The 14,048-nt window shown below is 46.7% G+C and overlaps 1 protein-coding gene across 4 annotated transcripts in view; it reads left to right on the forward strand.

Moving 5' to 3' along the window:
- Window positions 1-14,048, forward strand: part of ADCY4 (adenylate cyclase 4) — a 67,112-nt gene that overhangs the window by 41,113 nt on the left and 11,951 nt on the right. For all 4 annotated transcript variants that reach the window (XM_053361457.1, XM_053361455.1, XM_053361458.1 and 1 more), the window contains exons 12-21: window positions 151-194; window positions 1,339-1,425; window positions 2,157-2,226; window positions 3,583-3,680; window positions 5,861-5,945; window positions 7,156-7,293; window positions 7,400-7,507; window positions 7,765-7,949; window positions 8,770-8,854; window positions 13,272-13,430. In XM_053361457.1, the coding sequence (XP_053217432.1) occupies window positions 151-194; window positions 1,339-1,425; window positions 2,157-2,226; window positions 3,583-3,680; window positions 5,861-5,945; window positions 7,156-7,293; window positions 7,400-7,507; window positions 7,765-7,949; window positions 8,770-8,854; window positions 13,272-13,430 (1,059 nt within the window). The remainder of the gene's footprint in view (window positions 1-150; window positions 195-1,338; window positions 1,426-2,156; window positions 2,227-3,582; window positions 3,681-5,860; window positions 5,946-7,155; window positions 7,294-7,399; window positions 7,508-7,764; window positions 7,950-8,769; window positions 8,855-13,271; window positions 13,431-14,048) is intronic.

The following is a 14,048-nucleotide window of genomic DNA, read 5'->3' on the forward strand; positions in this document are numbered from 1 at the left end:
TATAGAGCAAAAAATGCGGTATTTGACATTGTCTAGCTTCCGTGCAAACAAATTTGGATGGAAGCTAGGCGAAGAGGCTCTCTGGGAGCATTCAGGCTCTCAGCTGTGTCCCTACAGTTGAAGGCAACAAGTGTTTCTGTTTTCTTGCAGGAGATCTCTCTGGGGTCCTTGAACCAGCAGAAGACCTTGGAACGGTAACAGGGGGGTATCTTGTTTAGAGGGGGAGAGGAGGAAGAGGCCGACAAGCAAATAGATTACTGAGAAAAGAATGGGGTGGTGGGGAGAGGAAGAGATAGAGCAAAATGAACATTGTGTCTGGTGTTATCACACTGTGGATTGGAGCCAGGATGTTGCGGTCTAGCTTCCTTCTGTGGGTACTGTGATGTTCTGCAGATCTGTGGGGCTAGAGTTCTTCCTTGGCTAGAATTGCATGTTAGGCCTGTGGTTCTGACAGCTGCAGAGCCACTGTGGGATGGAATGGGAATCTAATGGCACCTGTCACAATTCCTTAGGCTTCTGTTGTCAGCTAGCTAGGTCTCTCAATGTATGTGAGCCCTAGAACTAGGCAAGGGTGCTCTGGGGCCACCTAAACCACCCCTCATCTGCAGTAAGTTTAGTGGCACAGTGGAGAGCTGCAGAATTGATCTTGGGAGGGGAAGCAGTGGAAAGCTGGCAGACAACTGGGTGTACATCCTGTATTGACCAGACACCTCATGGTGTGTGTGTTTTGGAGTGGAACCTAATGCTGGTTGGTGTTGGACCATTCTACACCTCACCTGATTCTGAGATGCTAAGCCACCCTTTCCCAGCAGTGATGAGCTCCAGAGGTTGCTGGAATCCAGCTTCCTTCATCCCTGGCCATTGGCCATGCTGGCTGGGGCTGATGGGCGATGGAGTCCAGAAGAATCCAAAGGCTACCAGATTGTGGAAGGTTGTGCTAAACACTTCCTAAAGCCCCTCCTCTTCCCCGCTGAGTTGAGGGGAGGAATGTTGTTGTGACTTAAGATCCCTGGCAGAAGTGGGGTTTGCAAGTTGTGCTGACCAGTGTGCCACGGTAATGCCAGGTGACGGACAAGTGAGTGGCCCTGCCCATCTCTCAAGATATGGGGGTTGGGAGAAGTGAGGACCTGGCCTGCCAGCTGGTAAAATACCCCCCACTTTCCCATCTTAGATGAAGAAAATTGGGAGTCCAGTTGCTTACTCAGTCGTGCCCTCTGCTGTCCGTTTATTTTATTCTCTCTGTTGTGCTGTTTGGGCATTTCACGCTGCGTTTCTTTGATTTCTGTGTGATTCCTCAATTCTCTGCTCACTCTTTCCCCTCTCCTGGCTGTATTACAGAGGGCGTGCCCCCAGGAGCCCAGATGAAGACCTGGAAGGAGTGGACGAGAAGTTCTTTCAGCTCATCGAACAGCTTAACTCGCAGAAGTGCGTCAATGAGACTGTGAGAGGGGTGGGGTGGGGAGAGGAAAACGGAAGCACAGGAGAGAAGGAGGGATAATTACAAAATCAGATGCAACAGAGGAAAGGGCTTCTGCTAGCATGAAATAATGGCACACAAGAGGGCATTTGGGTGAGTGCAGCTTGTCACGTCATTGCATTGCAGGAATAAGAGGAGCTGCATCTTCGAAGTTTCTGCTTCCTGCACCACTGCTACAGGAGTCCTGTTTCCTGTTGCAGTGGATCATACATAGCAAGAAAAGCAAAAAAGTAAAAAAAGGAGCAACGGAAAAGGAGAGGAGAACCTACCTCTTCTCCCCCAGTCACAAACAGCGCTAGGAATCAGTTTGCCTGTTGTTTGTTTTTATTGAGTTTTTCATATTTTGTTGGGAACCTCCCAGAGTGGTTGGGGCAACCCAGTCAGATGGGCGGCATATAAATAATAAAATTATTTTATTATTAAATCATTACTATTAACTGTTTCCCAAGCCCTTTACCTATCCACTATTACATGAGATACCCAATGCCTCCCGTATGCCACATTCATTACTGTAAAACAACTATGCCCGTCTCCGTGTTTGACTATGAGTTTGTGGGTTGCAGGGGAATCTGGGGCCAAATACAATCTCCATTTTAAGGAGAGGTAGATGGGCGGAAGCAGGTGGGATTGTTGCCGAAGGAAAAATCTCCCATTTTTCCCCCACACTTCTCCCCTGCAGGCAATGGAAGGAATCAGAAGATTTGAATCGCATCACACTGTACTTCAAGGAAAAATCCCTTGAGAAGGAGGTAAAGGACTTGGGTGTTCATTTGTTTGTCGAGCGCTCCAATATGAAGTCAGGCTCACCCCTACCATTAAGCAGAGTGAGGCCTCAGGTGGCAAATGTAGGAGGGCAGCAGGGGCAACCCTCCTGTTGTTTCTTGGTACTGAAATAAGATTTGGGATTCACTCCCACTAGATGTAGTGATGAACGCCAACCTGAACGGCTTTAAAAGAGGATTAGGCTAATTCATCAAGGATGAGGCTAAAAGTGGCTGCTAGCCATGACGACTATGCTCTGCCTGCAGGAGGCTGAAAAAGTGGGATGTAACATAAGTAGTCAAGTACAACACTTCCTGTTTGCCCTGAGTAGACACACAGGGGATGTTACTGCAGCCAGGAGGACTTCCTGTCACACCTGTCTGGAGCATCCTCCCCTTGCGTGTGACCAGGTAGATGGGTGTGACCTTGGGTGACCCCATAAAAGGGCTGGTCACACAGCCATCTTCCCTTCTTCTCTTGATGCTGTTCTCTTGATGATTTTGCTGTCTGCTGGCTCTCAGCCAGCAGCACATGGGCTCATTTCCCTACATGGGATGATCCCACTCTCTTTTCTGTAACTACAAGCTAAAGTCTGCCTTCAGGGAACCTACTGTGAACTGAATGTAAGTAAACTTCTTACCATTACTTTTAAGAAAAGACTATTGTGTCTTTATTCTTTTTGAGAGGGAACAAAGGGAATAAACCCAATCTGGACAAACCAGATTGAATTGCTTAAGTAAAGAGATTCAAACGAATCTACCAACTAGCTTCCTGCAATATACTGGGGAATGTACTCTGCTACTGACTCACTAGCGTGAGTGAGGAAATATAATATTTCATCAATATGTCCTCTCCTACTATCCACAAGGGACGCGGGTGGCGCTGTGGGTAAAACCTCAGTGCCTAGGACTTGCCGATCGCATGGTCGGCGGTTCGAATCCCCGCGGCGGGGTGCGCTCCCGTCGTTCGGTCCCAGAGCCTGCCAACCTAGCAGTTTGAAAGCACCCCCGGGTGCAAGTAGATAAATAGGGACTGCTTACCAGCAGGAAGGTAAACGGCGTTCCGTGTGCTGCGCTGGCTCTCCAGATGCAGCTTGTCACGCTGGCCACGTGGCCCGGAAGTGTCTCCGGACAGCGCTGGCTCCCGGCCTATAGAGTGAGATGAGCGCACAACCCTAGAGTCTGGCAAGACTGGCCCGTACGGGCAGGGGTACCTTTACCTTTACTATCCACAACATTCCCACAGAAAATGATGCAGAACGAAGTGGGGATGTTGTGCTGAGCAGCCCTTGCCCCTGTTTTCACAGTTGCTCATCCTGGGTTCTCTCTCTTTGCCTTCTCCAGTATCGTCTCTCTGCGCTCCCATCTTTTAATTACTACACGGCCTGCACCTTCCTGGTTTTCCTCTCCAACTTTCTCATCCAGATCCTCGTGGTTTACAAGTAAGCAGGAAGAGGGTGAGGAGAGGATGGGTGGGTGAGTTATTTATGCAGGCAGAACTTTACCCCAAAGCATGTGAAGACTTTGCCTTTTGGGGTTAGGGATTTAGAACTATCCCTTGTTTGCATAGCTGGTTACTTTTTTTTAAAGGTTCCCCTAGATGACCTGTTTATTGAGCATGCATCCTGATTTGCTTGCACAAAGCTTATGCAGCAGTTAGACTACTTAGCCCGCCAGATGCCTCTTTTAATTGTGCATTAATGATGCTCAGGGTGGTATTGGGGTGGTTATATACTGTATTATCCAGCTTTCAATACTGTCTACACCTGCAGAAGTTTGGGGGAAGAGATACTGTATTTTTTCAAACTGATGCATGCCCCATAACTTTCTGAAATCCTGTGTGATTTTGATATAACATAACTGCTCTGGTTTATTTTTCGTAATGCTTTTTGTTGCACAAGAATTCCCCTCCAGGCAGCAAAGGCTGGGAAAGCATTGCAGAACATCTCACAAAGTGAAATGATGTCTGGACCGTCCAGTATAAATCCACCATCAATGACTTGGGGCAACACCTCACCACCCCAGCAGTCCAGAAGGACGCTGCATCCAATTATTATTGAACATTTGTTTTGATTACCGGTAGTTTGTGGGGGCAGTTATAAGACAATAAGATTTGCTTGCAGGGTGTTTAATCATTCGTCCATCCCACAGTTTTCAATGCGTTTCCCAATCACTTTCCTAACCACAAAAAGTCTGTTTTTATTTTCAAAGTGGGTTTCTTGGGCTAGGGTGACAGAGCGCTTTAAACCACTTCCACTGCGCAAACCTCTATTTCCTGGTATGCGCTTGAATTCCTCCCCCAAGCCATAGAGGGGCCTGACTTGGATTGAGACAGGAATGTGATAAGAGGGTGAGATATCACCCTTTGCTCCTGTTGTGCCTTCCTGGCTGGCTGGAATCCCCCCCCCCACATGCTTTTTGCAGTGGGATGAAAATGGTGTGCAGGCTTTCAGGTTCAGCAGAGCTCTTCTTCTGCTTGAGTGATAGCTAATGGTAAACCAAAGCAAACTCCCCATGAAAGTTGTAGAATGGAGATTGTAGAAAAGAGGGTTGGAGGGGAAATGTTCCCTCTGGGCACAATGGAATTCCCCATCTGTCACTTGTAACGGCCTTATTTTGGAAAGAAGGAATTGCTTTTCTTTTTAAGTTGGGCAGCATACCCATAAGTGTGTTTACTTGGATATTATGTGTGACAGAGATCTGTGGGGTTTACCTTCTAGTAAGTATGTTTAGGTGTTCACCCCAAATTAGATTAGACCAGGGCTGGGGACCTATGTGTTTCCAGACATTGGACTACAACTCCCATCATCCTTGGACCATTGGCTGTGCTTTGGGGAGCTGATTGATGGGAGTTGGAGTCCAACAGCATTTTCTTGAGCTAGACTATTTGAGGCAAAAAGCTGCCATGCGGCTGCAATGATCAAAGCCTTGCTTCCCTTTTAAAACATCAAAGCAGGCAGTTCATTTGAATCTAGCACTGACTGGAACCAAGAATGAGTTTCTAGTCCTCATAGAGGCACAGATAAGTCTGGAAACGGTGAGCAGTGCCTTGTGGGAAATGACACGCTTGTAGGATGCTGAGTATGCCAAGGGGTGCAAAGCACGCTTTAGTACTTTTGTGAATGGGGTTCAAACTGCAGGAAAGGGGATTTCTGCTAAGCATTAGAAAGAACTTCCTGACAGCAGGAGCTGTTTAATAGCAGTGGCAGACAGCTTTGGGAAATGATGGACTCTCCCTTGTTAGAAATTTTTAAAGTAGAGCATGAATGGCTACCTATCAGAGATGGGGAACCTGTGGCTCAGTCGGTAGAGCATGAGATTCTTAATCTCAGGGTTGTGGGTTCAAGGTCCACACTGGGTCTTGCATTGCAGGGGGTTGGACTAGATGACCCTTGAGGGCTGGGGCTTGGAGGGCAACACTTGGAGGGCAACAGGCTCTCTATCCCTCCTAACAGCATATTTCTTGTGTCTGAAAGATGCTGGATGACATCTTCTGCATGGTCCATTCCAGCTCTATGGGTCTAATGCCTGGCTCCTTCCCAGAATCAGCAGAAGGGGAACAAAAAGTTTAAATGCAAAATGCATGCCATGTTTAGTTGCCTTGTCTGCTCTTTCCACCCAGGACAGAAGCATTGGGGATATCCTATGGAATTTCCTTCTTCCTCTTTTTCCTCCTCCTCCTCACCTGTTTTGCAGGCCACCTGGCAGTAAGTCGTGCTGATTTTACTTCTCAATCCCCGCCCCCCATTGTTATGTACTGAAGTTCTCACCCTGGGCCAGCAGGGGGATACTGTAGATAGTTCAGTTCCACATATGCAAAATAAGGGATCGAAAGTGGCGTTCAGTGATTGGATAGTTACAGAAAGTTGTTACAGTTGCGTTGTAGTGGAGCTCTATATAAGCAGGCTGGCTGAACCCTTCAGTTCAGTTCTGTTCTGACCTGTGAATAAACAAGAGCTGTTTGGAGAATCGCTGTGTCGTCTGATATGTTCACCCACAACCTAACACCCATCAAGCAACTTTCCCAGCATCCCTAAGGAATGTGGGATGCAGCCTTGCACCCAGTCAACCCATTGGCCCATCTAGCTCAGTATCGCTGACACTGGCTGTCAGCAGTTTCAGCTGGGGCGTTTTTCTCTGGATGGAGGGAGGAATAGATGGATGCCAGGGAACAAATCACAGGACCTGAGCTATGGCCCTTTGCCACTTCTCTTTTTTTTCTGGGCAGTCAGAGCACGGATATGATGAAACATTGTGGTTGGAGGATTCCTGGGGCCCTGCTGCTGCTACAAGGAGCTTGGTAGCCCTGCTTGCAGGAGTTATTTATAGGGTTGAAGTCTGGAACTGTATTGTCCATGCTAAGAGAGGACACCATTGAGAGGAAGCAAAATGGCTTGACCTCAGCTGTTTTCTGCCAGCAGGATTCTTTGATCAAAATTAGCCGCCTGTGAAACCAGCAGAGCGGAAGAGGTTTTAAGGTGCAAAAGCAGTGGTTGAGGGACTCCTCTGTTTGCTGCCCACACAGTGCTTTGTGTCACCTTACTGCAGAGTTGGGGAACCTCTTTTTTTTTAAGCCCACCTCCCTATCCTCCATCCAGCAGGAGGCGCTACCAGAATGCAAGGACACAGCCAGGCAAAGCAATGCATCTGGTTGGCCACTGCGAGAGCAGGATGCTGCGCTAGGTGGGCCATTGACTGGATCCAGCAGGCTTTTATTATGCCCTTAATAGAGCTTATGAAATCGGCACAACCCAATTTTGCTCCATTATGTTTAGGTGGCTCCTAAGATGCAATAGAAACTCATAGCTATCTGATTAAGAATCTAACGTTAGGAGCAATTAGAGGGTGGAGAAATAAGAAAACGGGACAACAGATGTTCTTGACTCTTTCTTCGCCCCACTCCTTCTTTTGCACCAGAAGTGCTTCCTGAAAGGTCCAAAAGTCTTATCCTGGGTCCCGGCCATCTCAGACAGCATCTGCACCCAGCCGTGGCTGCGAGTCTCTTTGGGCATCACCACCATCCTGGTGGTTCTCACCATGGCGGTGCTGAATTTGGTAGGAGACATTTTTGGCTCAGTGCTCCTCGTGTGTCGCCAATCTGTGCCTTGCCTTATCCCTTCTAAAACTCTCCTTCTCTCTCCTTTCCTGGGCGGATTATTAGTTCTTCATGCCAGAGACGTCCTGCTTTTCGAAAGCTCAGAATTTGACTACGGGGGGCTTGAATGCCACACAAGAGATTGCTCGCTTTAACTCGCTCTTCAGTGTGCCAGTAAGTATGTAACCCAGGCATAGGCAAACTGGACCCTCCAAATATTTTGAGACTACAATTCCCATCATCCCTGACCACTGGTCCTGTTAGCTAGGGATGATGGGAGTTGTAGTCCCAAAACATCTGGAGGGCCAAGCTTGCCTATGCCCGATGTAACCCTTTGGATGAAATTGTTTTTCCCTAGCTGTTGCTGGTGAGATCTAGCCCTCTATTTTAACCACTTTGTTTTCTACTGCCCTGCTCTCTTCCCCCTCCAGTATTACATCTACTGCTGCATCTTGGGGTTCCTCTCATGCTCACTCTTCCTCCACATGAACTTTGAGCTCAAGCTCACCATGCTGACCCTCTGCCTCGTCGTCTACAACGTGCTGTTCCTCCACACCCACTCGTGGCTCTCCGACTGCTACGTCTCCCGCCTCTACCCCAACCAGACAGCTCTCAGGTAACTAGTCCTCATGGAACCGGCCTGGCATAAAGGCAGAAACCAAGTGGAGGCTACAAAAGCCATTTGCAACGTTAGCGAGGATCTTTTTTGAGTGAGTGTCGTGGGTGCTGCTCCCTCTGGACTCCATCTCCTCCCCCTCCCCCCAGAGTAAGAAATAGAGAAGAGGGGTGCACAGTGCTTTTTTGGGGGACACACACAGGGGTACACATACCCCTAAACATTTTGTGAATCTAAGTTTGGCCTCATTGAGGGGCAGTGTTTCAATATGAGTAGGAAAATGAGAGTACCCCTAAACATTTCCTTTTTTTTAGGAAAAAAAGGACTGAGTGTGCATATATACTCCATCTCCCCAATTGATCTGGGTTGGTTACAGCATGATCAGTTTGGTTCTGGATGAACACATGAAAGCTGAAAGAGGAAGTGGGAAATAGAGCCACTCTACCAACTTCCTCCTTCAGCTCTATGTGCTTTTCAAGGAGGAAAAAGTCGCCACCTCAAGGGGCTGTATGTGCTTGTGTTTAAAAACTTTGCAGGCACCAGGGGGAAAGACTTAAAGGCACGATTGTATCTGTGGGCACCGTCTTGGCAACACCTGGTGTAATTTGTCCAGAAGCAGCCACTCCTGACCCACCCTAAATAAGATGACTCGCCCTTGTTCCTGTGAATCATGCCTGAGGAGAGTGCTTCTTATTGTAGCTTCCTATGGACATATTTGGTTCAGATGTGAGACCTTGAGGATTATGGGAGAGGGCTTACCTAAGAGTGATGTTCTCGTCTTCCCCTTCTTCTTTTTCTTTTTAATCCCCCCTGCCTCTAGACCTGGGGTGCTGAAGGAGCCTAAGGTGATGGGAGCATTCTCGTTCTTCGTCTTCTTCTTCACTCTCTTGGCTCTGGCCAGGCAGGTAAATTGGTTTCCTATCAGCCCTGAAGAAAGCGAGCGTCCATTTCAAGAAGAGCTCATTTCTCTGTCCTTCATATGTTCTCCACAATCATCTATCTATACAGCTTACTATTAACTTTTTTAAAAAAGGAGATGTGGAGATCACGCTCTATACTGCCAGGCTTCCAATCAAACAAGACAACAGCAGCAAAGGAAAATGGATTGGGAGGGATGAGGACGTAAGCAAGCTCAGGTTCAAGTTCTTAGCCCAAGCTTTCAAAGACTGGGTGGAAAAGTTCAAGGAGGTTTCCCAGTTCTACAGTTGGGGTGGTCCTTCATCCCATCTACCTCCCTCCTCTACTGCAACCATAATGTAATAACTTATGCTAGGTAAGAGTTGGTGGAGGGAGGGTTCTGGCTTTCTGGCCCAAATTGCCTGCATGTCTTCCATGGAACAACTTGTGCATTGCAGAGGATTGTCTGTGCATTGTCCTATATGGGCTGCGAGGGATAAGCAATTTTGCAGACGAAGGATGGCGTTACTTAGGTACTGCATCCTTCACAACCATCTGCTGTGGGCTGGGTGCCTGTTTGCTTTGCTGTGCCATGCAAGAAACCACTGTTTCCTGTGTCGCCTTCTAGGTCATCTCTCTCTTTCTCTTCTCTCCCCCCCCCCCCATCTCAGCCCCAGCAACTTCCCCTTCTGATTGTGGTTTGATTGTTTGCGGTCCATGCCTATGCTAGTCAAGCAGGATTTGACAGCATTTTTCATGTGGTAGAAGTGGGAAAGAACAGCGAAGGAGGCCACATCAGCACTATGCACTTAAATCACTAAAATGCTACTTTAAACACTCATGGCTCCCCCCCCAAGAATCCTGGGAATTGTAGTTTTCTAGGGGTGCTGAAAGTTGTTAGGAGACCCCTAATCTCACAGAGCTAAATTTCCCAGAGTTCTCAGAGTTCCTAGAGTTAGAGATAGTTAAACCACTCTGGGAATTGTAGCTCTGTGATTAATTGTAGTTCTCAGCACCCTTAACAAGCTACAGATTCATGGAGGGAGGGTTATTTAAAGTGGTGTAACAGCATTTCCGTGTGCTGCTCTGGTTCGCCAGAAGCGGCTTAGTTATGCTGGCCACATGACCTGGAAGCTGTACGCCGGCTCCCTCGGCCAGCAAAGCGAGATGAGCACCACAACCCCAGAGTCGGCCACGACTGCACCTAATGGTCAGGGGTCCCTTTACCTTTACCTTTAACAGCATTTTAAGTGGAAGCTCCAGGTAGAGACTCTTATCTTTCTGCCCAAGGTGTGGTTTTCTCGCTTTGCATATTTGATTTGGGAAAGAAGTGCAGCTCAATGGAATTACTTTTCTTCATGTGATTTTTTTTTTTTTAGTTGGGGAAGGGTTTTTGCAGCAAGCCAAGATTCAATCTCTGATATCTTCATATGGGACTGAGAAAGGTTTCCAGCCTAGAATTATGGTTAGCGGTTGCCAGTCAGGATTTACAGTACTGAAGTAGATGGACTGACTTGGAATAGGCAGAGGTTTAGTGGTCTGGTGTCTCAATAGAGTATCTCCTAGCAGAACCTTTTAGCCACTGAGAATAAGTCTTTTCACACTTTGTGTGGATTGGAGCCAATCAGAGCGAAAGGAGGAGAGGCAAGCACACAGGATTGGCTCCTAGGGTCACTCTGGAGGAGGCATGTAGAAGAAGAAGAAGAGTTTGGATTTGATATCCCGCCTTTCACTCCCTTTAAGGAGTCTCAAAGCGGCTAACATTCTCCTTTCCCTTCCTCCCCCACAACAAACACTCTGTGAGGTGAGTGGGGCTGAGAGACTTCAAAGAAGTGTGACTAGCCCAAGGTCACCCAGCAGCTGCATGTGGAGGAGCGGAGATGCGAACCCGGTTCCCCAGATTACGAGACTACCGTTCTTAACCACTACACCACACTGGCTCTCATGTAGGAAGCTCTCATGTAGGAAGCGACTTGTTCTGTATGCTCCAAAATTGAGCGTTCGGGAGCAATGAAAAGACATGGTGCTTCCCTTTCAAGAGAAGGGTGTGCAAGTTCTGGAGCTTCAGGGAAGACACAACTTAAATCACTCCAAAGTAAGATATTGAATATGATAGCCATCTTCAAATATCTAAAGGGCTGTCACGTGGAAGTTGCAGCAAACCTGTTTTCTCATGCCACAGAGGAAAGCATCTGCACCAATGAATCCAGATTACAAAAAGGAGATCCCGACTAAACGTTAGGAAGAACTTCCTGACAGCCAGAGCTGTTCAAAAGTAGAATGGGCTACCTCGAAAGGTGGTGGAATGTGGATGGCCATCTGTCAAGGTTTCTTTAGTTGTGCTTCCCTTCCAATTCTACGATTCTCTTCTCTTCTGTTGCATGTGGAGTGTTCCACATAATTTCCCTGTGTGTGTGCACAGATCTAGCTGAAAGGCAACACGTGAGGATCTGCGTTGATTGTTGCAATGCATCACAAATTATTATTATCGTCTCATTATGAGAGTATTGTATACTCCTAGAAGGGTGTGTGTGCCAGTGGGCATGTCTGTGACTAACATGAAGGGACACTTCACTTATGAGTTTGCTGCTACACTCAGGGCCAGCCCACCCAGTGGACAAGGTGAGGCAACAGCTTCAGGCGGCAGGATCTACAGGGGCAGCAGATCTCCAAGGAATGAATTGCTTGCTGCTGCTGCTGCTGTGGCAGAGATACCAGCTCTGCTACCTCCTTGGCAGCCCCCCAGTGCCATCTCTACAGCAGCCTCTTGGTGAATGGAAGACACTGCTGGTCCCCTTCTGCCCTTGTTCACGATGTAGATCTTCACTCGCCCCTTCTCCCCTGGTGGCAGTGGAGAGGGGTGTGTGCCATTTTGCGGTTCTCCTCAGGTGTCAAAATGTATAGGCCCATCCCTGACTACACTACTGGGTATAAGGCAGCTTCCTGTGTTTCTGTGTAGCACTGGGCAAGGTTTCAGGTTTACTCCATATTTAAAAGCGAATCAAGCCGGCACGACTTTTTGCTGAGTGCTGGGAAGCGCATTGCATACCTGACAGAGCGTCTCCATCCCCATCCATCGCCCAGACACTGAGGTCCAGCTCTGAGGGCCTTCTGGCAGTACTCTCCCTGCAAGAAGCGAAGTTACAGGGAACCAGGCATAGGGCCTTCTTGGTAGTGGCACCCACCGTGTGGAATGCCCTCCCATCAGATGTCAAAGAAATAAACACCTGACTTTTAGAAGACATCTGAAGGCAACCCTGTTTAGGGAAGTTTTTAATGTTTGATGTTTTAAAGGTAAAGCTAAAGGGATCCCTGACAATTAAGTCCAGTTGCGAACGACTCTGGGGTAGCGTGCTCATCTCACTTTAAAGGCCAAGGGAGCTGGCATTTGTCTGCTTCCGCAGACAGTTTTTCCGGATCATGTGGCCAGCATGACTAAGCTGCTTCTGGCGGAACCAGAGCAGCGCACAGAAACATTGTTTACCTTCCCGCCAGAGCGGTACCTATTTATCTACTTGCACTTTGTGCTTTTGAACTGCTAGGTTGGCAGAAGCTAGGACTGAACAACGGGAGCTCACCCTGTCGTGGGGATTCGAACCGCCAACCTTTCGATCGGCAAGCCCAAGAGGCTCAGTGGTTTAACCCACAGCGCCACCCACGTCCCTATGTTTTACTGTGTTTTTATTTTATTTTTTAAAAGATATTTATTAAAGTTTTATAAAAAGACAAAGATTACAAAATAAAAAGAATACGGAAAAAACAAAAAAAGAAAATACAAAAAATGCAAAAATGCATAAAACACGATAAAAAAAACAAGAAAAATAAATAAACCAAAAAAATTAAAAACAAATCAGTTTTTCAAATTTTTTAAATTTTCCTTAGCTTATTTCCCTGACCTCCTCACACCTCCCTTTTTTGTATTCCCATTCACATAATTAAATCAGCAAATCCTTACCCTCTTTCTTTTAACTTAACTCAATATCTCAACATGTTATAACTTTATATTTTCGTCCATTATCAATCCATTTTTACATATTCTTGTTAACCTTGTTGCTAAGGCCACTTGATTTCAAACCAACATCATTTTAACATTCATTAATTTTGCAATGTTTTTGTAAATATACTTTAAATTTTTTCCAATCTTCTTCCACCAACTCTTCTCCCTGGTCTCGGATTCTGCCAGTCATTTCTGCCAACTCCATATAGTCCATCACTTTCATCTGCCATTCTTCCAGAGTGGGTAAATCGTTTTACTGTGTTTTTAATACTCTGTTGGGAGCAGCCCAGAGAAGCTGGGGAAACCTAGCCGGATGGGTGGAGTATTAATAATCAATAATTATTATTAATATCAAAGGGGTATCCTTCAGCCTTTACCCTCCCTTCTTAATCTCCCTTTGTCTTTCTCTCCCCATCCCTGTCTCTCAGAATGAATATTACTGCCGTCTAGATTTCCTCTGGAAGAAGAAGTTCAAGGAAGAACGTGAGGAGATTGAAACCATGGAGAACCTCAACCGTGTCTTGCTGGAGAATGTGCTTCCTGCTGATGTAGCTCAGCAGTTCATTCGCCAGAACCGGCGCAATGAGGTGAGTCTTGAAGCTTGATGGCCAAAGCCCCAAGGGAAGACGACTTGTGAAAGGAGGTCTTACTAAAGAGCCCACTCTGGGAGAATAAATAAAGGGGTGTCTAAGCCCAAAGACCAGAAATGCTTTGGTACCAAAACAGTCCAATCCAAAGGGACCTCTGAGAAAATCAGTGGAGGCATTAACCCTCTTCGTTGTACGAGTGACTAGGTTGCAGTGCTTATCACTGCATTTCAAGAGGAGGTCCACAAAAATTTAATATTTAGGTCAATTGCAAACTTACAGATATCGAAACTCTGCATAACCTCAAAAAAAATCACTCTGTGATAATTTCCAAAACTTCAGACTGGGTCCTGAACAAATAAAAAATGAAATGTAAATATTATTTTCCTGGAGATAATAAATGATGTGAGGACCCAACTGCAGTTTGTTTGTTTATTTAGTTGGCAAGATTTAAGTGTCACTGTATCAAAAAAATCTATGTGGTTTGCATGAAATAGTTTAGAACAGTCATTTAAAAATAGCTGTCGCTAGAATGACAGTAACACAGATGGTCTTTTCCATTGAGAATTGAACTGGCAAAATTGTATCTGGCATCAATGGAGAAGCTGACTCATAATG

The sequence above is a fragment of the Podarcis raffonei genome, chromosome 13 (genome assembly GCF_027172205.1).
Source record: "Podarcis raffonei isolate rPodRaf1 chromosome 13, rPodRaf1.pri, whole genome shotgun sequence".
NCBI classification, from domain to species: Eukaryota; Metazoa; Chordata; class Lepidosauria; order Squamata; family Lacertidae; genus Podarcis; species Podarcis raffonei.